At 37.7% G+C, this 22,942-nt stretch overlaps 2 protein-coding genes across 3 annotated transcripts; one reads left to right on the forward strand and one right to left on the reverse strand.

Moving 5' to 3' along the window:
- Positions 1-2,113: 2,113 nt before the first annotated feature.
- Positions 2,114-7,912, reverse strand: bag3 (BCL2 associated athanogene 3). Its single transcript, XM_037782919.1, has 4 exons — positions 7,651-7,912; positions 4,812-5,147; positions 4,375-4,719; positions 2,114-4,269 (listed from the first exon to the last, which is right to left on the reverse strand). The coding sequence occupies exons 1-4, from the start codon at positions 7,876-7,878 to the stop codon at positions 3,346-3,348; spliced, it is 1,833 nt and encodes a 610-aa protein (XP_037638847.1). The 5' UTR covers positions 7,879-7,912; the 3' UTR covers positions 2,114-3,345.
- A 74-nt stretch (positions 7,913-7,986) lies between these two features.
- On the forward strand, positions 7,987-22,849 carry tial1 (TIA1 cytotoxic granule-associated RNA binding protein-like 1). 2 transcript variants are annotated; one of them, XM_037782921.1, is made up of 12 exons: positions 7,987-8,135; positions 13,629-13,725; positions 14,504-14,602; positions 14,750-14,804; positions 14,914-15,001; positions 17,545-17,620; positions 17,906-18,014; positions 18,433-18,528; positions 18,659-18,743; positions 18,978-19,101; positions 19,605-19,846; positions 20,214-22,849. In XM_037782921.1, the coding sequence occupies exons 1-12, from the start codon at positions 8,116-8,118 to the stop codon at positions 20,335-20,337; spliced, it is 1,215 nt and encodes a 404-aa protein (XP_037638849.1). In that variant the 5' UTR covers positions 7,987-8,115; the 3' UTR covers positions 20,338-22,849. The 2 variants fall into 2 exon arrangements, with proteins under 2 accessions (XP_037638849.1, XP_037638848.1); XM_037782920.1 differs by lacking the exon at positions 7,987-8,135 and adding an exon at positions 12,125-12,324.
- Positions 22,850-22,942: the final 93 nt, after the last annotated feature.

Consider the following 22,942-nt stretch of genomic DNA (forward strand, 5'->3'; position numbering starts at 1 on the left):
AACAATGACACGTGATCTGTTCCGTCACAGGTACTGATCATTAAAACTATTTACATCAACATGATTACACTAATTATTAACTCATTCATTATCATGTTATTATATGTGATGACACCATTATGTTCTTAACTGGACTCACGAAACTGAAAAGTATTATTTTATTGGCTTTTATCAGCCATTATATTGCTTTTATTTGTATTTTTTTTATTAAATAATGTGATACTTATATGTCAGGGAAAGCTACACACCTATGCTTAGTGCCAGTTGCCACCTACTAAATTATTAGACTAATTATTAACTATATGTCTCATTCATTATCATGTTATTATATGTTGATGACACCATTATGTTCATAACTGGACTCCCTATTCTGATGAAACTGAAAAGTATTATTTTATTGGCTTTTATCAGCCATTATATTGCTTTTATTTGTATTTTTTTATTAAATAATGTGATACTTATATGTCAGGGAAAGCTACACACCTCTGGTTATGTTGAATTATTAGAAAGCCCTAATACCATTCTGATGTATTATGTAGTGCAATTAATACAGGCAGGGAATGAAATTAGCACCTGCCAAATACAGGGTATTTGTTGGCTGTGGCAGGTAAAAATTGCAGGTCACCTGCCACCATGGCAGTCAGGTTTTCCTATCTGTTCCGTCACAGGTACTGTATATAAAAACTATTTACATCACTTACTAAATTATTAGACTAATTATGGCTCATTCATTATCATGTTATTGTGTTTTGATGACACCATCAAACAGACATAGGACAGGCCCGTAAGGAAGGTGTAAATAACAGCTTCCATATGATATGCTGGAGTTATGACAGTTTAACACTATGTTGTATTATTAGAAATCCCTAATACCATTCTGATGTATTATGTGGTGCAATATAAATACAGGCAGGGAATGAAATTAGCAACTATATTATTAACTATATGGCTCATTCATTATCATGTTATTATATTTTGATGACACCATATGTTCATAACTTGGTCTCCCTATTCTGATGAAACTGAAAATTATTATTTTATTGGCTTTTATCAGCTATTATATTGCCTTTATTTGTATTTTTTTTATTAAATAATGTGATACTTATATGTCAGGGAAAGCTAAGCAGCTAGTGCCAGTTGTATCTGGGGAAATTAAGGGATTAAGTATAAAACATCATCAAACAAAGGTCCTTATTATGATGTTACAATGTGGGGTTATTTGTATATAAAAAAGCTCAAAAAACACCATTTACACACATTTTAAGTGTCCCCCACCAGGGAATGAAATTAGCACCTGCCATCAGCCAAATACAGGGTAAATGTTGGCTGTGGCAGGTCAACTGCCACCATGCAGATAGGTTTTCCTTATATTAAGAAATATTATTTCTTAAAAGCAAGTCAATTTAAAATAGTCAGGGATTAAGGTTTCCTGGTCCATATTTCTACTACCATATTTCTACACTATGTCTATTAGCATTGACTCAGTGTTTACAAGGGGTGGAAGAAAATATTGAGTGTTGCAATACATTGCAAATCGATTCTCAAAAACCTTGTATTGATTTTTACTTAATATGCAAAGATTAACTCAGTCAATACTTAATTTATTTGCAAAGATATGCACCCTCTCTGTGATAATTGCAAATGCAGATCCTACTATTCTGATTGCATAAAAAAATAAACTTTTTTTACTCCTATTTTATGCATATGGTGGTGTGTTCTTTATACGGTTTTCCTAAGATTAGATTTTTTAAAAATCGCAATATATCGCCTTGCTTACAGTACCGCAATACATCGCAATATATTGAATGGTAACCCCTGTATCATGATACGTATCGTATCACCAGGTTCTTGCCAATACACAGTACTAGTGTTACAATTCTAAAGTGTTTTAGACATTGGTCCCCACCCACCAATGAATAAGAGGGTAAAAATGTTCTCAGTTATAATGACGCAGTGGGGCTCTGAGGGAAAAGGCAGGAAAAAACAGCTGACATCATGGAGACATAACTGTTAATCTTTAGTGTAAAACTAAGATGAATATTGTCAGGGACACATCTTCAAATATTTAAGTCAAGACTGACTGAATCGGCAGGAACCCAAATATTAGTCAAGATTCATGTCAAATACATTTTATTTTCAAACATACCAACGTGAATTGCTTTCAACAATGCATCAGTCTGCTACTCATAAACAGTGATTAACACTACACCACAATCCATAATTTGTAAAGGTGTGTTATGCAGTGACCCTACCTTACAGATCGTATTATAGTGACAGATTATTACACAAACAATTAGTGTAATCTTAAAAATTGTTTTGAACCTTTTGACATGACAGATTGAAGTTTTCTTGCACTTAATCTCTTTAGAAATCGGGCACTTTCTCACAGTTGGCATTTCTAAGGCAATTTTTTGTGTTAGCGTTATTACAGATTGTGGCTGTGGTAGTTATACATTCTGACAATCTTAAACTGTGATTCCTCATTAGCACCAAGTGCTGATTGTCTGACATCTCAAGCAAGATACACATCTCACCTCCATTTGTCATTACACATTCATAAATGTACCAAAATACTATATAATGATATAAATACTGATATAATGTTTTTGAAATAACAAGTAAACCAATGCACATACAAACACTCAAACACATCAATCAAAAAATTGTGTAACGTATATAATCAACTGAAGTGCTGCTGATCTTTCAGCATGATACATTTCAATGATGGCAAAGTGCAAAGACGACAAAATCAGTAATGCACCAAAAAGCAGCATCTAATAAACATATTCACTGTGTAGTGTGACAAAGCAGCTGCTCCAACATGGCCATGTGGCTATAAAGGGGAAAATGCTTTTCTGTTGACTGAGTTTTGCAGTGAGTTCTGCTTTAAAGCCCCAAATGTTTGCACTCGTGTACTAACTGATTTGCTGACTGGATTAAGAAAAGCTTCATACAATATTTGATCAAGACAAAAGGCAACCACACATAACATTTCTTAAGAAAATACTTCTACTTTTCTTCCATTTATTGATAAAGGCCTCTTATTCAAACTTCAATTTGACTAGAAATTGTTGATAACACCTTGCTCATGACAGCTGTCTTATTATGAAGACATTGGCACAACATGGAAGGCAACAACATTGGCTTGAAAAACATGATTGCACTGAGCTACCATCAATTATGTGCTGAATGGCAGGAAATACCAACACTGTTAATCAATGCATGCAACTTCCACAAATGCTGTAGATAGAGGAGGAGGAGGAGAGTTAGCCGGAGCAGACTTGTTCACTATCAAATATACAGCAGGTTATCCACCTCCCCTCTTGATTATGAAGTGTGAAGTCATTATGATATCTCCTTCGCCAACTCAACATTCTCCTTTGTGATCATTCTGGGCTCTCCTTTCTGTGTCAGGTTGTCTCCCTCCATCGCGGTCTCGCTGGCAGGCCTGGCTGGCTGCTCCTCCATTTGCTCCAGTGCTTCCAGTATGTTCTGAACACGTCGGACGCCATCCCGTCTTGCCTGCCGTACATCTACACGACCCTCTGGGTCAACCGAGTCCAGTGCTAAGAGCTCTTTGGTCAGCAGCTCCTCCAGTAACAAGTATTTCTTGTCATTCTTCTTTCCATCAAAACATTTAGCCTCATGCTCCAGTTTAGCAACCCGTCCGACTATCTGCTGTACCTTAGCCAAGCCTGGGTGGACTGGGCACTGAGCAGCATGTTCAGCCTCCACCTTTACAGGTGGGGCATCTGGGGGAACAGCTGTTATGTCCTGGGCCTCAGGTTTTGGAGGTATTTGAACTGTGATATCTGCAGTGTGTTGTTGTGGTTGCTCTGGTTTCTGGGGCTGCGGGAACTGGGGCTGCGGGAACTGGGGCTGCGGGAACTGGGGCTGCGACTGCATTAACTGTTCAGGGTGCTGAGGCTGTGGAGATGTCTGAGGTGGTGCCTGCTGGAACTGCTGAGGTTGTTGGAACTGTTGAGGTTGCTGATTTGGAGGCTGCTGGAACTGTTGAGGTTGCTGATTTGGAGGCTGCTGGAACTGTTGAGGTTGCTGATGTGGCGGCTGTTGGAACTGTTGAGGTTTCTGAGGAGGAGGAGGAGGAGGGGGAGGCTGCTGGAACTGTTGAGGTTGTTGAGGCTTTTGGACGTCAGCTTCTGTGTGCAACGGCTGGGGGAGCTGCATGTTCTCAGGTTTCTGCTGAGTGCTTTGTTGTTCCTGCTCCGTTTTCTGGGGCGGGTCTCTTGTGAGGACATGCTGCTGAGCCTGGGAAGTTAAAAAAGAAGTCGTCACAATCTAGGTCAACACATGCTGAGAAGAAAATCAAACATTTTTGAACATCAAGTAAAAATCCAAGTGAAAAAAAATTACCTGTGGTCTTTCTCCCAACACCTGCGTTACAATAGGAGACTGGCTTCTAATATGAGGTTGGAGGTGAATAGAAGTAGCATCGCGATGCTGGGGAATCTGTATTGGAGAAGCTCTTTCCCGGGGAGGCTGCATTGCTGCAGAGTAGCCAGGCCATTCGTCGGCCTGATGGCGATGGAAGGGCTGCTGGTGCTCTGAGTAGGGGACGCGCTGAGAGTAGACAGTGGGATTTAACTGAGTTTGTGTTTGGCCTCCTCCACCCTCGTGGATCACCGGGATGGGGATGTAACCTGCTTGAAGCCCAGTGCTGCTGGGCCGTGGGGGTTGGTGATGCGGGGCAGTGTAAACCTTGAACACAGATCAAATTGAAAAATTTAGTATTTGGTCTTTTATTTGCATACAAATTATACAATATTGCAGCACGCATACTCAAATCCAACCTCTGCTGTCTGTGAAACAGGCGAGTTGGCCTTTCCAGGCTCAGCGGAGCAGCTATCTGAAGGTCCATGTAAAGGTGATCTTGGCCTGCAGTGGAGCCCCGGCGTGGGAGAAGGTGTCCGCCCGTCTGACCGGAGATTCTGTGCGGTGTTCGGCTGGATGTAGGAATAACATGGATGCTGTTGCTGCCTCAGTTCCGCACCATCATGGAAGACAGGGATAGGAACATAACCTGGGCGCAGAATGGGGTGCTTCATCTCCCTCACAAAGCTTTTCTGTATCTCCTGAGGGCTTGGTTCTGGGGGGATGTTGGGTCCATTTGCTGATACTTCTCTGACCTGAAACACAGCCAATTGTATATAGATATCATTTAAAATGTTAAATCCCCAGTAATTATATCTTTACAACACCAAATATCAAGAATCTTGTTATTTATTTCTATTACATGATCCAGCAAAGTAAAACAACTAAATAAAACTACTCTACGCCCTTAGAATACCTTTAAATTAACAACATGGTAGGCAACATTGATGTTGGTTTCTTTACTTATATTGAAGTTATTAAACAATTTAACCAAAAAAAAAAGTTTAGACATCATCAGTGAGTATAGCTATTTGCTGCAAACACTACAAATTTGGTTGACATTATGATCCCTAAACCTAAGGCAATTATTATCAAATATTTTGCCAGGTGATTGTATTATTTTGAGCAATTAGAAGTTATAAAAACTATTAAAACTAACTAGAATGCTAGAGTATTTCTAACCAAGCTCTTCTTGTGTAGAGTTGAGTAAAAGAAGTAACATAATTTTCATCTAGTGAATTGTATAGGAATTTACTCCCCCACAAAGATATTTACATTAAGTACATCCAAAACAGTAAACCTTCATAAATTCAACATTTTTATCTGAATATGTGCAGCTAAACATGTTGTCTGCAAAAACATATTACAAACCTATTAATATATACAACCGGATGTTTTTTTTTTAAAACCTGGAGTTATTTTTAATAGGAAAGTTCTCTCAGTCCTGATATAACTGCAAAGGTTATAGGTTAAAATGTGACACAGAGGGATGCCAAATGTATCACCTCGTGGAGTATTTGATGAATGAAATGAGCTCATTTCCAGTCAGCCCACTGCTGTGTTAGTGTGTGATATTTTGCTCCATAATCAGAGTGACATCATTCACCTGACGGAATTATCCTGCGCACAATAGTCTGGCACACCCTCTAAACGAACAATGTTATAATCTAATCATCATTATGTCATACACTGAGAGAGAACTGTTTTTGCTCCGCCGTTTGACAAACTTCATGAAGGCGAAAGGCTCAATATTTGTATTATTTTTGCATACATATGAATTGCGGTGAATAACTGAATTTTGTCCTTATGTCAGTCTTCTTTGACCACACCTGTTCTGGTCCTGTCTTATGAAAAATAACATAAATAATACCAGAATTGATTTGCAGGCACACAAAACTAATAATCACACTTAAAGTAAGTCCTTATTGGTAGAGCTGTTCTTATCGGAAATGCGTCCAAAATTGTCCAAAATTTGGGATAGAGTAGCGGCAAGTAACTAACATTACTAACAATCTAGTCATCATTATGTCATACACTGAGAGAGAACTGTTTTTGCTCCGCCGTTTGAAAAACTTCATGAAGGCGAAAGGCTCAATATTTGTATTATTTTTGCATACACATGACGATACGTATCGTATCGAGAACGAAAAAAATTGTATATCGGAACATCTCTTCTTATTGGGAACTTACTATTGCAGGAAAATAATCAATAATAATAGCAACATATCTCACTATCAACACGCTCCTGGATGAAACTCATCAGGAATAAAAACACATTTGAATTAGCCAAGGTAGAAAAAGTATTTCTCATAGTGTAACTAAGTGACTATAGACACCTGTAAATGACAGCTATGGAGCAACAAGTCTACTGGTAGTTCATCTCTGTCAATGATATATCTGAAAAGTGGTCTACTACCTCTACTAATACTGAAGCCTACACAACAAAAACTGCATTTATATGTAAGCCAGTGGTATTTTTCGCTGTTGAGACAAAAGTTGTGAAGTCTAGCTGTGAACGACCCTTTGCCCTCTGCCATTTCTGTATGGGACACTGCTGCACACTTTGCCAGCAACCATTGCACCAATTTTATCCCCTGACAGCTGTGTCTTTCAAGCAGATTCTTCTCGACACTAACTTTGGACAACACTGTCTCTCCCTGAGACGAAAGATTAACAACTGGCAGCCCAGTGTGTGTTCAGCCCCCGGGTTTTCTCTCTGTGCAGACCTGTATTCAAAACATGACATATACAAGGCAGCCAGCGCCTCTATCATATACAGTTATACTCCACAGGCCAAAGTGAACTAGTCAATCCTTGTAAGGGAAAAAGTTTAATAGGAGCAGGACGACGCAGTGGTTCCCACCATGGAATAGTGGAAGCTCCTCATAGGTAGCCCTTTAATATACACTGCACGGTGAGTCATCGAGTAATAATAGTGTTAGATCATGACACGGGGAACATAACGGGGTTGATCATCCGTTATAATAAGGCTTCTGAGCTGTCTGTGTGAGGGGGAGGAGACGGTTGCCCAACAAGGCCTATATACAGTCAACAAGATTAATATATAACAGTCAACCAGATTAATATATAACAGTTGATGTAGCACACAGCGCTTTAAACACAACACTATAACGGCTCGATTTGAAAAAAAGAATAGCCGTTGAAGAGTTCTACAGAACGTTAGCCGTTGAAGAGTTCTACAGCCGTTAGTTCTACAGCCGTTAGCCGTTAAACCAACTTTATCCCTTCATTTTGTACCTTTTTCGTGTCGTGTCTCGGGTCATTCCAGGTCGTCGTGCGGTTATTGTGATCCACAAAGAAGGGCCATCCAGTCTGAGGGTCAATCTTTACTTCCCAGCCGAGAGGGAGAGGGTCGTCATTATTGTTGGCCATCATCGTCAGTACCGTCGGTGACTTCGGTGTCTTCATGCCGTTCATGTTCATGTTGCTGTTGCTTGGCTGCTGCCGTGTCGAGTACTGAAACATTTTTATACAGTGCGACGGACGCTTTAAAGATTCCTTCAAGTGACGTGGGGAAAAAGTGGGCTGGAAGTTTCTCGAAATAGCCCGGGTTAATGTTGGAGGCGGACAGAAGCTGGATACTGTGGCATGGGCTCTCTAAAAACCCTGTTATGTCGCAGTCAGACCCCCCAACATAGACACAGAGTATAACCCTCTCATCTGCTTTACAGTTAACCCCTCCTCCAGGGAGCCGCACTGATAATGCTGCAGCGGTGGAGAAAGTGAGTGCTCCTCTCAATTCAATTCAATATGCTTTATTGGCATGACTGTTAGGTGAACAATAATAATAATAAAAAAGAACAAAATAAAAACATATGTACAATACATTAAGCAAATTACAATATATAGATATTTAAAAAGAACATGGAAATGGTAGAAAACAATAGAGAAATCATTTGCTGTGTCAATAAAACAAACAAACAAATAAAAAACAATTAACAACAATATATTGCAATATCAAATATCAAATGTATATATATACTGGGGAAAAAAAGTTCAGAAACTTGTGTTTGGTCGATTATTTCTTTGTTGTTACAATGCTAACTGGCATTGTATTTTACATGGTTGGAAAGCCTGTTTATTTACCTTCACAATGATGTCCAACTTGTAAGGGTCATGCATTTGTGTGATGAGCAGCACAGCTGATTATGTGGGTAGCGTCCAAGAAAAATGTGCCAAAATGCTCTGCCAATGGTAAACAGTGTATTCTCCTGTTGGTGTTGACTCTTGTTTTGAGTTGGTTGGTGGATTGGATGATTGAACTCTCTATCAGTAACAAAGAACAAACAAGACATATTGGCTATTTTACACTCTATTCAGTTAATACACCGTTTCACAGTTTCCAAACTTGTTTTTCCCAGTTTATTATGTGTTGTTGTGGTTGTCTCTTAGGCTGTGACATGCACTGACATATCCTGCAGCTTCTATGGCGATGACACTATTTTCTCCAAGTAGATGTTGCATTTTAATTTGGTCAGAGAGGGAATCAAAATCTTGCAGTTTACATTTAATTTTTGTAAATTTTTTTTTTTGTAAATTTTTTCCTAATTTCTTCATATGTGCTTCTCTCTCTCTCCAGTTTACGGGGAAATCTTCACCCTTAATATTACTGGAGCCCTTCAGTGACCCTGTATGTCCCTAGACCCCAGCTTTATGTGTATTATATAGACAAGGGAATCCCAAGCTTTTAACAAAAATGGGTTCCCCAAATAGATGTACTCAGACTCCCACATGATAAAATATTGTCCAAGGGAACTCAGTCTGGGTTTGCTAGGATTTGGTACACTATTATGTAACTGTGGTGGCGTGCTATAAGTGTGGGCACAGTGACACCTCTATGATGACAGATCTTCCTTAATCACAGCACTACTCCAATTCAGCTCAAGGGAAATACTAGTAAATGTCAAAAAACTTCACTTGGCTGGAGACGGTCTGGAATCACTACATGAGTTTTAGGTAGGGCTGTGTATTGGCAAGTGTCTGGCGATACGATACATATCATGATACAGGGGTTACCATTCAATATATTGCGATACTGTAAGTAAGGCGATATATTGTGATTTTTTAATCTAATTTTTTTTAAACTGTCATAGTATAAAGAACACACCACCATATGCATAAAATCTGAGTTAAAAAAAAAAACGTTTTATGCCATCAGAACAGTGGGATCTGCATTTGCATTTACCACAGTACCTGTAAAATCCAACATCATAGCACTACTTCGAGAGTATAAAAAGATTATAGAAATATTTCCCTTTTACTATAAGCTTCTCCATAGCCACACAATGCAACCCAACTTTGCATGCTTGGTCTATTCATAGATTTCCATGACAGAGCAATTTTATGTTTAGCTTCAAGTAAACAGAATATAACCATCTTCTTATTCGTATTATCAAGCTTACAGTTTACTGGGAAACATACAAAAATACACAATTTAGGGCACAGTGGAAGCTCCAATAATTTATGCATTATTTAGTCAGTGGACTCATTAATACAGTGATAAATCACATTGACAAATGATTATCAGATTATTCATTCAGTGATGATGTTGAAGTTTCCAGCATGTTTGCATGATCAAGGGGCGTCTCTGACTTTTGCAAGCTTATCAACCAGTACTGAATGGATATGTATTTGGTAACCACCTACCACCTGTCCTGTCTTGACCCATCTCTGAGGGTTAGGTGGTGGTTAGAAGTGGCTTCTAATGGAGAGTAGAGACCTCAGTATTGCTCTACCCTTATTGGAACCACTAAGCCCGGATGGAAATTTGCTAATTTAACGACAGAGGAGAAATCTTTCTTGTTTTGCCTTTTTAATAAAATGAATTAAAAATAAAAGCACCTGCCAAAAACTCATTAAAGAGTGTGAAAGTTATTGTCTTTGGCGCCCCCCAGTGCTAGAATAAAAAAAAATACATTGTGGCAGACTAATGCAAGTTTCCTTATATACTAGATTTTTTCACATACACTTTTATATATGTGTGTTGACTAATATCTCCCCTGTTATTAGTATCATTGATGATCATAATGCTGTAGTTTTGCCTTTAGTTTGATAGTTGACAGTGGGAAGTGAAAAGGGTAAGGAAAGAGGTACATGTGACAGTTTGGGCCTATTTTCATCCTACATTTATCAATTTATCTAGCTTGGTGGTGTGAATGAACGACATTCATTCATTAATTTATACATGTACAGTATCATTAGTTTGTTTATGTGTAACTGGACAACATGTTTGGTAATGCAGAATAGACTAATCCATACATTTTATAAATACACATTAGCTCATGTTCTTTTAATTTGATTTATTGTCCTTCTGATACATTAGTCAGTACTCAATGCCCTTTAAAGGTCCCATATTATAAAAAAGTGAGTTTTTCATTTTTTTTTTTATTATAAAGCAGGCTTAAGTCCTATATAAATACTGTGAAAGTATCGAAACACTCAATCCACAGGGAAATACACACAGCCCGTACTCAGAAGCTCTGCATTGGAAACAAGCTGTCAGGATTTCTGCCCATTCGTGATGTCACTAATATACAATATTTAGACCCTTGACACAATTTTAAACGTTAACATTCTAAATGTGTCCCAGTTTATATCCTGGTTGCAGTGTATGTGAATGTGATCAGCTAACAGGAAGTACACATGGATCCAAACTTTTGCCAAGCAACGCAATTCTGTTGCAATTCCGTCAAAATGCGCTAAAACGGAGCGCTTCAGACAGAGGGGTAAATACAGGCATATTCAGGCTGACAGTCTGAGGAAAATAAAGTTGTTTTTTTAACATTACAGCATGTAAACATGTTCTAGTAGAAACACAAAATACAAGTATGAACCTGAAAATGAGAATAATATGGGACCTTTAATACACCTTTTTGTAAAGTTCTGAGACATAATTAATTCATCAAAACATGAATGTGTTATTTATAAACGTGCTCACACTGGAACCTTCCCGCTGACTCCAGAAAGGTCTCCGTGGTTCGAGACACCGCCATGAACCACCGGTGATTAAAACAAGCTCACCCCTTTCACTCCACTTCAAAATAAAGGTCTCTTAGGCACATTACTTCCGGACGTTGTCTAATGTAATAAATGAAGTACTGGAATGTGTTCGCTGCTCGCTTGTGTAGCTATTAATTAACTATCCACCTCCAGAAACATCAGCTATATTTAAGAAATGTATGTTTTTGTTTTTTTTTTACTTTTTATTTTAAACACAAACAAACATACAAACCATAATACAATGATACAATAACGTTACAAGACTGGTCCATAAAAGAGAAAGAATAATAATAATAAATAAATTTAAAAAAAAGTTAAAGCATAAATAAAATGTATACTTATATATTTATAAGTATAAATAAATATATATATTAAGTATATCCCTTTATATATTATTTATACTTACTAAATTAAATGATGAATGAAGTAAATAATTGTGTATGTGGATCTGATTCACGCACATTTGTCCCCGATTCAAACATTTGTCCACAGTTATTATCAATTTAAATCCAGATTATATTGAACTCCCAGAGATTCCAGTGGGGTCTTCCATTTATCCATCGATACAATGTCTTAATGTTTCACAAGAGTCACAAGAAATGTATGTTTTAAACAGTTTAAACTGTTCAAACTGTAATAATGGAGGCTTTGCGTCACCTCACGCTGCTCTGACCTCTGACCTCTGACCTCGGCTCGCCGGGGCTCCTCGCACGCACGCACCCACACACGCACCCTCCCACGCACGCTCGTGCACTGTCTCGCAGCGTGACGTATACACCCTGGCCCCCGGTTAGCTAGCTGCTAAGCTAGTTAGCTAGTTGTTGTTGTAACTAGTCAGTCAACAAGCGAACACCGGAATATCGGTGAACGGTAGCTGTCGACCATGGACGACGAAAGCCACCCTAAGACCCTGTGAGTAATGTTAGGAGTCTAACTGTAGCGTTAGGTCGCATATTAGTTAGCTTTGCTCAGCTAACATCGGAGAACCGGTGGCTAACTGAAGCTAAGCTAACGTTAGCCTGCTGAATATACCGCCACACAACATACACATGTAATACTAACCACTAACGTCAGGTTAGTTCACATAAACACAGATATAACACGTGTTTCTTATGTGTAATGTGGACGAGTTAACGGCGGTAACTGCTGGTACAAACATTGGGCCAGCTTGAAAGTCAGTTAAGCTGACGTTTTATTTGTATTTATTTAACCTTTATTTAACCAGGTTGTACTCATTGAGATTAAGAATCTCTTTTGCAAGAGAGAGCTGCATGGCCTAGACAGCAGCCTTTAAACATACATTAAAGTTTCAGACGCCACAACATAAAACAAATGCAAAATAAATACATAGCATAATATCATATAAAAAACACATTAAAATCAAGTGTTTGCAGCCAACGTTAACGTGAACATATTCAGAAACACAGACAGATTGACTCTGCTTATAGGTCTTTCATTAATGTATTACATTCATCAAAAGTAATCAGATTTCCAAGTTTCAACTTAGCTTGCAGTGTATTCCAGGAGAAGGGAGCAGAATAGCTAAAGGCCAAAATGCATAACTGTCTCTCTTGGTTTGAAGTGAGAAATAGATTGCTGTATTCATTGATGGTTTTCATTAAGAATGTTATAACAACAAAGACTCCATTTATTTATTTTTTACAAAAAAATATCCTTTAGTACAGATACACACACTTATTCCACAAAGCATGCTGCTGCAGGTTGTTTTACTTTACCAAGATCCAAAACCAAATCAGGTCAAAGTACAGCAATATACAGAGCAATGCAAGAATGGAATTCACTCCCAAATCATGTATATGGTTTTTATAAAACACTAAAAGAGCATTACTTAACAAGAAACTTTAGTAATTAATAAGTGTTCTTGGGTGTGTAAGGGTATAATGGGCATTCAATGTTAAATGTTAAATGATTATTTTTATCTGTTAGATCATGATAGATACAGTCGGAGCCTTTCTATTTTCTTTGTGTTTTTGTTATTTAAACTGTCAGTTATTGTTTTATTTATAGTTGACGTGTATTCCGATGTGTTATGTTAGTGTATGATGAGAAGTGATAATGTGTATTTTTGTATTGTCACCATGTAAACTATGTAGACCCCAGGAAGAATAGATGCTGCTATGCAAAAGCTAATGGGGATCTAAATAAACAAACAAACAAACAGCTTTCACTAAATGAACCCTCTCTTTTATCTGCAGGTATGTGGGAAACCTCTCCAGGGATGTAACAGAAATTTTGGTTCTGCAACTCTTCACCCAGATTGGGCCTTGCAAAAGTTGTAAAATGATCACAGAGGTAAGCAGCCAAGATTATTTGGTTTTATCTTCCTGTTTGTCTTTTTCTTTTTATGCCCCCCTGCCCTGTCAGTTGTTCACATCTGGAGGGATGACCACCTCCAACTTTTCACTTACTAGCTAGTTATGAACAACTTTAAAGGTCCCATATTGTAAAAAGGGAGATTTCCATGTCTTTTATATAATAAAGCAGGTTTAAGTGCTATATAAATACTGTTAAACTATCAAAAAGCTTGATATACGGAGAAATACACACAGCCCGTATTCAGAAATTGTGCGTTTGAAACAAGCCGTTGGGATTTCTGTCCATTTGTGATGTCACAAATATACAATATTTAGACCATTACACGGTTTTAAACGTAAACATTCTAAATGTGTCCCAGTTTATTTCCTGTTGCAGAAATAAATGACATCAGCTGACAGGAAGTAAACATAGACCCAAACTTTTGCCCAGCAACGCAATTCCTTTGAAATGTACTAAAACGGAGCGTTTCAGACAGAGAGTAAATGCAGGTATATTCAGGCAGACAGTACGAGGAAAATAAAGGGTTGTAAACCTGTTCTAGTAGAAACACAAAATACTAATATGAACCTGAAAATGAACATGATATGTGACCTTTAACTTGAATTAACACAGTTTTTTAAATTGTGGCTCCCCCACTGTTGGAAAAAATGCATCCACTGTTGACAACAATATAATGAGCTACAGTTAAATCACTATAAAATAGTGGAGTGAAACCAATCATTTGAACTTTTGTGTCTGATCTTGTCCCTTGCAGCATACAAGCAACGACCCCTATTGCTTTGTGGAGTTCTTTGAACACAGAGATGCTGCTGCAGCCCTTGCAGCCATGAACGGGAGGAAGATATTAGGAAAGGTAGGACAATTTGTCTGGTCCAAAGTTAAAAGTGAAGTTAGGCAGCTCAACTATTTGAGTTACCCTGTGATCCTTGTTCCTTGTGAAAAAATGTCTATTCTCAGGTTCTCTATCATAGTTTCAAATACTGTCTTTGAACTTTTTCAGGAGGTCAAAGTAAACTGGGCCACCACTCCAAGTAGCCAGAAGAAAGACACATCCAGTAAGTGTTCACCTGTTGGTTTTTATTATCTGCCGAAATCAAAGTTTACCAGAGAATAGTAAATGGTATCTTTCCTCTGTTTGTTTGTTTGTCTTTTGTTTTGTTCTAGATCACTTCCATGTTTTTGTGGGAGATTTGAGCCCTGAGATCACCACCGAGGATGTCAAGGCTGCATTCGGACCTTTTGGGAAAATCTCGTAAGTTTTCACTTTAAAGGATTTTTTTTTATACGTGCATTACAATAATTTGAATGCAGCATATTGATTTCTCTAAAGCCTTGGAATATTAAGATACTTTATAATAATCTTCTGTAAACTTCTGAAACAACGGTCTACGGCCATTTTTACATGCATACAATATGGGTTGACTTAACTTTAAATATAAGAATATTAAGATGTTCATGCATATTGTGATTTCAAACACTGGTCCACAAGGGCTGACATCCTGATGGTTTTTGTTTCTTCCAAACAGTTTACGAGCTACATCTTATCTCAGATAAATTATTTTGTTTTGGGATACAAAAAGTGGTTTGACATGAACGCTTAGGGTTAATGGGCTGACCATGAACTACTGCAATTTGCCTCCCTTTTTGCATCCCCTCCTCTCCTCACATTTGCTGTTCTCTTTCTCCACTAATGGCTATCCATTAAAGGTATAAAACACCCTACCCAAAATGAATTAATAAATAAATCAAGTAAAATTTACCAAGGAATACATGAATGGATATTGAGAAACAGACTCAAACTGTAAAGGGGAAACAAAAGCTTGCATTACACAATGAGGCCTAGATTACTGATGCTGCTTTGATTTTTGATTGTCTAGCACTGCAAATTACTACTATATGCACACTTTCATTGAGAGAATTGATTAATAGGTAGACAGACAGACAGATGAGCAGGTTTTGGGATTTTTATGCTTTTACTCTGTATACTGGGAAAAATATTATCACAAAGAGTGAAAACTCAAGTTATCTCTTGTGAGCTGCAATGTTTAAAAGTCAACATAGATGGTTAATGTTCAGGAGAACCAACTCATTGCTTCATCTTGATGTCTTTTTATGTCAAATGTATACTATAATGTGACACTACATTCATGCATAGAAATATAGTTGATGAAGGTCCAACTTAATTTTAAGTACGGTATCATATGAAAGTAAATATCAGAATGGACTGAACCTCTTAATAGGGATGCACCAATCCGACTTTTTCAGTCCCGATAGCGATACCTGGGCTTTGGGTATCGGCCGATACAGAGTACTGATCAGATACCAGTCTTAAATTTAACATCAGGCTTGACTTAAATATTGATTTCCTAACTTTGTAAAACAAAATGTAACAAATAAATACATAGTTACAAATTTAATGAATTGTTATTTATTATTAAAATAATAAATCGTACAACTTGGTAAAAAATATTGAAGATCAAAAATGATTAGGAATTACAATTCAAGTGTAAACCTTTTTAATGCAGCAACAAATTGCTCAGAACTTACACAGAAATTGAAATTCAATTTTATAATGTATATAATATATAGACATAGAATTGAATTTAATAGATCGACCCCATTGTCACCATTACCCCTATTGCTATTTGAGTCAGTACCGGCCTGCTATCTGATCCGGTATCGATGCATCCCTACCTCTTAACCATGATATGTATTGCATTGTTTTAAAAAAACACTATTGGAACAGCTTGATTAAGTTGTTAATTTTGAACACAATTCCTGAAGTTGTTAAGAGCTTTATTGCAGTTACTTACTTGTAGTCTGTGTATTGTCTCTGTTTTTATGACTGAAGCGTCAGGTTTTAGCCTACTCTTGTTGCTTTTCTTTGCATAGTTAGGGTGTGGTAAGTAAACTATATGTCAGCAACATGTAAGCTGTGTGTATGAACCTGAACAGCTTTTAGTTGTGGGTCTCAGTGAAGTAATAGCACTTTGGTTATTTTACAGAAATGCTCATAGGATTGGACAGGAGCTTGAAGGCTAACAGCAAGGAACTGTGCACTCTGGAGACTCAGATGTAGTTTTTTTTCTCTATTTATTCCATTCTTTCCATATGTCTTTATTTGTAGATGCTATGTATTAACATGATCTAGCTTAGATTAACAAATTCCAATACTCAATGTATTCCTCTAAATCTATGTTTAAATTGTCTCATTTTGATTTGCATAGTGTTGTTTGTAGTGCAATGATCCTCTTCCAAAATATCTGAAAATGTCAATTTCTCAAAATTTGCAGCTCCCCAAACTCCATACTCCATATTGGTGGTAAAGAATTGACCAGGAAAAATAAAGAAATCTGTTAACAGGCCATGTATGCCGTTTAATTCCTTTTTTCTCTTTTGATATTTTCTATATATTTCTATTTGTAGGAAGAGCACCAACAGCAGATTTTAAGAATGCATGGTAATCCATATAATCTGTTCCTTTGTGAATTTAAATCAGTAGCCTACTTTTGAGAAAATTGAACAAGAAGTGGTGCTCTCGTGGCAAGAATCCATTAATACATCTGAAATTATTTAAAAACTACTTTAGGCTGCATGTTTTTGTACTTGTTTTTTTGTCTCAAGTGTTGCTTTGAAGTTTTATTAGGAGTCTGCTCAGCACAAGGTCATGATAGCTAATGTACATTAATTAAGGACAGTGTAGAGGATTCACAGTTCAGTGTGTTTTGCGTGGTTCCTTTTAGTTTGAAACATGTAAAGTGGAAAGTGCACTAACGTTTTCCCGTTTCCCTCCAGGGATGCCCGTGTTGTGAAGGACATGACGACAGGCAAATCAAAGGGGTATGGATTTGTGTCCTTCTACAACAAACTGGTAAGGCTCCAGTGCAAGAACACAGACTGAAGGTTATTTCTATTTCTGTTTATTATCCTACTTTAATGCATTTACAGTAATTAAAATATAATCAATCTTAGTTGAAACCATAGTCACAACAACTTGAATAATCTAACATTACATAGTTTCTTGTTTACCATCACCAGTTTCAATAATACTTAGATTAAAAACAGTAATGTAAATTTTAAGAACTGATTAGTTGCCAATAAACTTTACAGATTCATCAAATCCAGAAGGGTAATGGTCTTTGATTTGGATTTACAGGATGCAGAGAATGCCATCATTAACATGGGGGGACAGTGGCTTGGAGGGCGCCAAATCAGGACCAACTGGGCAACGCGTAAACCACCAGCTCCAAAGAGCGTCATGGACAGTAAGTTTTAAAGTCACTGTACACACATGCAGGGGATTTCACTAACCAGGCCAGTAAATTTCACCAGGCAGATTCCGGTCTGACTGCACCATCAGGATTGTGTGGGAGTATGCACAGTGTTTGATTGACATCCTGCACATAAACCCAGCATAGTTCTGCCCAGAGCAGAGGTCTAATCATCAGCCAGGATAAGTGAAAACATGCGTGGGTGTGAAGGGCCTTAAGGACCTTACCTTACCGCACATCAGACTTTATTTTTAGCTTTAATATATCCCATTCGATTATAGATTGCAAATGCTGGAGTGTGGGTAATTTAATCATAGATATCATAAATCACAGCTGTGACTTGGTTTTGATTTTAAACAGACACTGTGTGTATAAAGGTGGGAACATTCCTTCACAAACGTTTGTTTTTCAGATGGCTCAAAGCAGCTGAGGTTCGATGACGTACTGACTCAGTCCAGTCCACAGAACTGCACCGTGTACTGTGGAGGGATCCAGTCAGGACTATCAGGCAAGTGTCATGCTCTCTAAAGATGCTTCGTCACAGCCCTTAGTCACACTACAGTAATAGTCTTATTACACTTTCCTCAAATAGCCTAAGAACTAACCATTTTAACCTTTTTGTTTTTTTATTCTTTCAGAACACCTAATGCGCCAGACCTTCTCACCGTTTGGTCAAATAATGGAAATTAGAGTTTTCCCAGAGAAAGGATACTCTTTCATCAGGTAGTGACTCAGTCCATTGCAACATTTGGCCTCTAGATGTCAACACAAGCACACTGCATGACTCAATGACAGGCCAGTCAGTACCTAACTCACTGTCAGGGACCTTTTCTCTTATGTTTGTCTTCACCTCAAAAGAGTTGGTTTCAAAGTTGTCATACTGTGTAATTTCTGAATTGCTTGATAGAGATTCTGTTTCATATATTCAACTGCTAAGCTGCTGTTTTTCTTTTTAAGGTTTTCCTCCCATGACAGTGCTGCCCATGCCATTGTTTCAGTAAATGGCACAGCCATTGAAGGACACATTGTGAAGTGCTTCTGGGGCAAAGAATCTCCTGACATAGCAAAAAATCCACAGCAGGTAGGAAAAATTTACCGGTAATGAAACTGATAAGATTTAAAACAATATATATATTTTATGGACATGTTTATAACTTTGTTAGCGATGACAGATGACAGGAAATGAGGTGAGAGAGGAAGAAAGACATGCAACAGAGGTCTCCGGTCAGGCTAGAGCTGGGGACATTGCAGTCAATGGTCGGCGTCTTAATCCCTAAACCACGGGGGGAACACTGGAACTGATTTTGATAATGATTCAGATCTTGGATTAATGCAACTTTTGGGAGTTTTGCTCTTTAGGTTAAACTATGAAACAGAAACCTTAAAAATCCCAACATATGTTTGCAGAGTGAAAAAAAAGATAACAGACTCAAATTAACTTAAAAGAGTGAGTTACGTTTCTTCTTTTTAATTTGGCCTTTTTCCTGCAGTATTTGTAGTATTTGCTCCTGACTGAGCATAGAGGTTGTATCTAATGGGACAGTTAAGACATGTATTCACTTCCTCTCTGTTTGTGTTACTCAGGTTGAGTACAGTCAGTGGGGACAGTGGAACCAAGTCTATGGGAATCCGCAGCAGCAGCAGCAGCAGCAGCAACAACAACAGCAGCAGCAGCAACAACAGCAGCAGCAGCAGCAGCAGCAACAACAACAACAACAACAACAGCAGCAGCAGCAGGCGTATGGGCAGTATGTGACCAATGGGTGGCAAGTGCCCTCCTACAGCATGTACGGCCAGACGTGGAACCAGCAAGGATTTGGAGTAGAGTGAGTTTTACTCAGTAGTATGTATTAAATTAATTTACATACTCAGTATTTGCAGAATATTTCCATATATTCTTGTTAAAGTATTTAAAAAAGGATTTAGTCACTTTCTTGTGTATATAAATGTTAAATTCATTCATAAAGTTTTTATCTGGCTATATTGTCACTATACACGCCAGAAGACTCACCTCCGTCATTAAATGCCTCTAAATGGTGATGGATGGTAGCGCTTTACTTTAAAACTTTTAAACATTTTCAAGATAAAAAAAGCATGTTTTCCTCCAGCCTGGGGAGCATTTATTTATTTATTATTTACTTTGTATGCAGTGACCACAGTCATACTAACTGGGGATTTGTGGCATCTTTTCAGGCAGTCCGGGTCATCAGCCTGGGTGGAAGGCTTTGGATCTCAGTCAGCCCAGGCTGCAGCCCCACCCGGGTCAGTCATGTCCAACCTGGCCAACTTCAGCATGGCTGGCTACCAAACACAGTGAGCTGGTCTTAACCTAAGTGTAGTACCAAGAGGATTTTGTCAACCCTTTTAGACCACACAGCACTCTTTGATCTGGACAGCTGCTGTGTTAGCAGAAGGGCGGGGGCCATATTCACAAAGCCTTTGTAGCTAATAGTTGCTCCTAAACAACCCGTTTAACAATTATGTTTTAAATGACAGTGTCCATTTCACTCAGATCTTTACAAAACTTTATTTGATGATAATTCATAGTTCTGTTATGGAAAAGTGCTCTTGGGCTTCTGAAGTAGCCAAACCAACTGTCTTTGTCTAAGTAGATGTTAAAGGACACACCGACCTTCTGAATGTTTGGCCCTGTGAAAACCTTACCCAGTAAGTGACAAAGGGTTTGCAGCGTTGACATGCTTACTGGACAGCTATCTTAACAGAGACAAAGACCATTTGATGTCTCTTATCACATACTGAATAAATTGACCAATGGGCCAAACCATCAAAAAGTCAGAGTTCTCCATCAAAACTAATTGTTACCCTCCCATATTCAGAATTTGAGCAAAATATCTCTGAAAATCATGAAATGTAGACATAGAAACATGATAGTCACAGTATTTTAGTTGAATAAAAAGCACACTTACTACAAGCCATCATAATACTCCAGCATCTCACTGGAACATAACTAGGATTATAATCCCTGGAAACCTCAAACTTTATAACATCAATATTGAATCATCAAACTATAGCAATGTCCACTCTCAGTTTGCCAATATGTTTTTTAATATTTCAGCGTTTGCTACAGACTTGTCAAAATGTTTATTTACTTGTCATATTTGGGGCATTTTTCTGTCATTTTATACAACAGAATACAAAACTCCGCTCGAGTCTTCATGCATTGATTAAGTTCATTTTTGTGATATAGGTCAGTTTGTAAAATAGCATACGGTGATAACAGTGTTGCACAGATCGAGCGGGTATGATCGATCGGTCACCATGAATTTGTGCTACAAACTGTACTGAGCCACAAGAATGAACCAATTTGCTAAAAGTTGGTCTGGGCTTAGCTTCAGCTCGTAGCTAGAAATTCGGTCCCATTTTGATATATTAATGAAAAATGCTTTGTGAATAGAGGCCCTGGAATGGTAGTTTACCTTTCCAGTACATGTGAAGAAACTGTTTGTATAAACAACTGTGGCTTTAAAGGAGATATAAGCGGGGCGTGGTATTTCCTGGGTAAATTTTGTGTATAAAGAAAAATGTCACCTACACAACTCTGAAAGCAAAAAAAAATTGTTTTTTCATTTTTTGTATCGGAGTGATCAGCATGTTCTTTGCAGACTTTTGATGGATTTTAGTTTACACCGTAAAGTAGCCTAGATTTGACTAATTTATAATCATGTGTCTCAAAGTAAAGGCTATAGCACGTGCTCACTATATAAAGAAAATATTGTAAAAACAGCTTAACCCCCAATCTTTGTAAAGGTAACTGACTGTGTGCTGATTCTGGGGGCTGGTTTCCTGGAAAGATAACGCATCTTGGATATTTTCTTCCTTCCTCTTGATAACCTCAGTTAATTTATAGTCAGTTCTTTCTAATGGCTTTTAGAGTTTTTGCAAAGAACCTTAATTTAGCACCCAAACCAGCCCCTAATGATATTGCATCATGTTTTACATCATTCAAAATTCTTAAGTTTTTGTGTAAAGACAAGTTGTCCAGTGTTTTAGACTTACTATGAATTGGGATGGTTTTATTTTACGAAAGTGGAAGTTTTCCTAAATATATCATTGATTTTTCAGGGCAGCGGGCACCTTTCTGCCCTTTTAGTGCATTCTGAATTTTCTCAGTATTTGCAGAATATTTCCATATATTCTAGGTAAAGTATTTTTAAAAAATCACTGGCAAATTGTGACAAGAGGATTTCTCAAAGATGTCCTGCCATTTGGATTTTATTTGCATATGTGCCATTCTGTACAGTACATTACACTCCTTGTAAGCTCATTCTCCTTTTCCTGTTGAACAAACTTGATAATGATTTAGTTTGTTTGTTTATTAGACCTGGGGGATGTTTGTGTAATGTGGCCGAGAGTGTAAATATAAACCTTCATCACAAACCTTCATGAAACTTAAGAAATAATGTACATACTGTAGGTAGAAATGCCATCATTAAATTTCAGCAATATGATTTATGAATAAGCCTTAATTGATGTGACGGTAAATTCAAACTTTGTGTTATTTACAGAGGCTCCATTACAAACCTAAATTCTTTTCCATTGTGGATTTTCCCCATTTTTAAGTTTGTGTGCCATTTTCAGAAGGTAGCAGGAAGCAGGTGATGTTTCAGCTTGAACTGCACGCTTATGACATGTAATACATTTGTTGCTTAAAATATTGAATGTAATAGAAATTTGCTTTTCATGACAATAATACATGTAGCCTAAGTTGAACAATAGAAGTGATGTTTAATAGTAAAGGATGAAATCAATTTTCCATTTAAACGGGAAAACTCAATAAGCGACTTCAAATAAAGAAACGTTTGAACCTGGTCGTTCAGTACATTTATTAGACACTAATAAATTGTGCTTTACACAGAACGTCTGACAGCAAAGCATAAATGCACTGTAAATGTTTCAGTAAT

This window comes from Sebastes umbrosus, chromosome 10 (assembly GCF_015220745.1).
Source record: "Sebastes umbrosus isolate fSebUmb1 chromosome 10, fSebUmb1.pri, whole genome shotgun sequence".
Classification (NCBI taxonomy): Eukaryota; Metazoa; Chordata; class Actinopteri; order Perciformes; family Sebastidae; genus Sebastes; species Sebastes umbrosus.

What these genes read in the sequence shown, in the direction of transcription:
- bag3 (XM_037782919.1), bottom strand. Translation starts at nt 7,878, where the DNA reads ATGTTTCAGTACTCGACACGGCAGCAGCCAAGCAACAGCAACATGAAC. An exon ending in CGAGACACGACACGAAAAAG is followed by an intron (nt 5,148 to 7,650) that starts GTACAAAATGAA and finishes GCTGTGTTTCAG; the next exon opens with GTCAGAGAAGTATCAGCAAA. An exon ending in TGTTGGGAGAAAGACCACAG is followed by an intron (nt 4,270 to 4,374) that starts GTAATTTTTTTT and finishes TTAACTTCCCAG; the next exon opens with GCTCAGCAGCATGTCCTCAC.
- tial1 (XM_037782920.1), top strand. Translation starts at nt 12,296, where the DNA reads ATGGACGACGAAAGCCACCCTAAGACCCT. An exon ending in TGTCCTTCTACAACAAACTG is followed by an intron (nt 17,621 to 17,905) that starts GTAAGGCTCCAG and finishes TTGGATTTACAG; the next exon opens with GATGCAGAGAATGCCATCAT. An exon ending in TAGCAAAAAATCCACAGCAG is followed by an intron (nt 19,102 to 19,604) that starts GTAGGAAAAATT and finishes TGTGTTACTCAG; the next exon opens with GTTGAGTACAGTCAGTGGGG.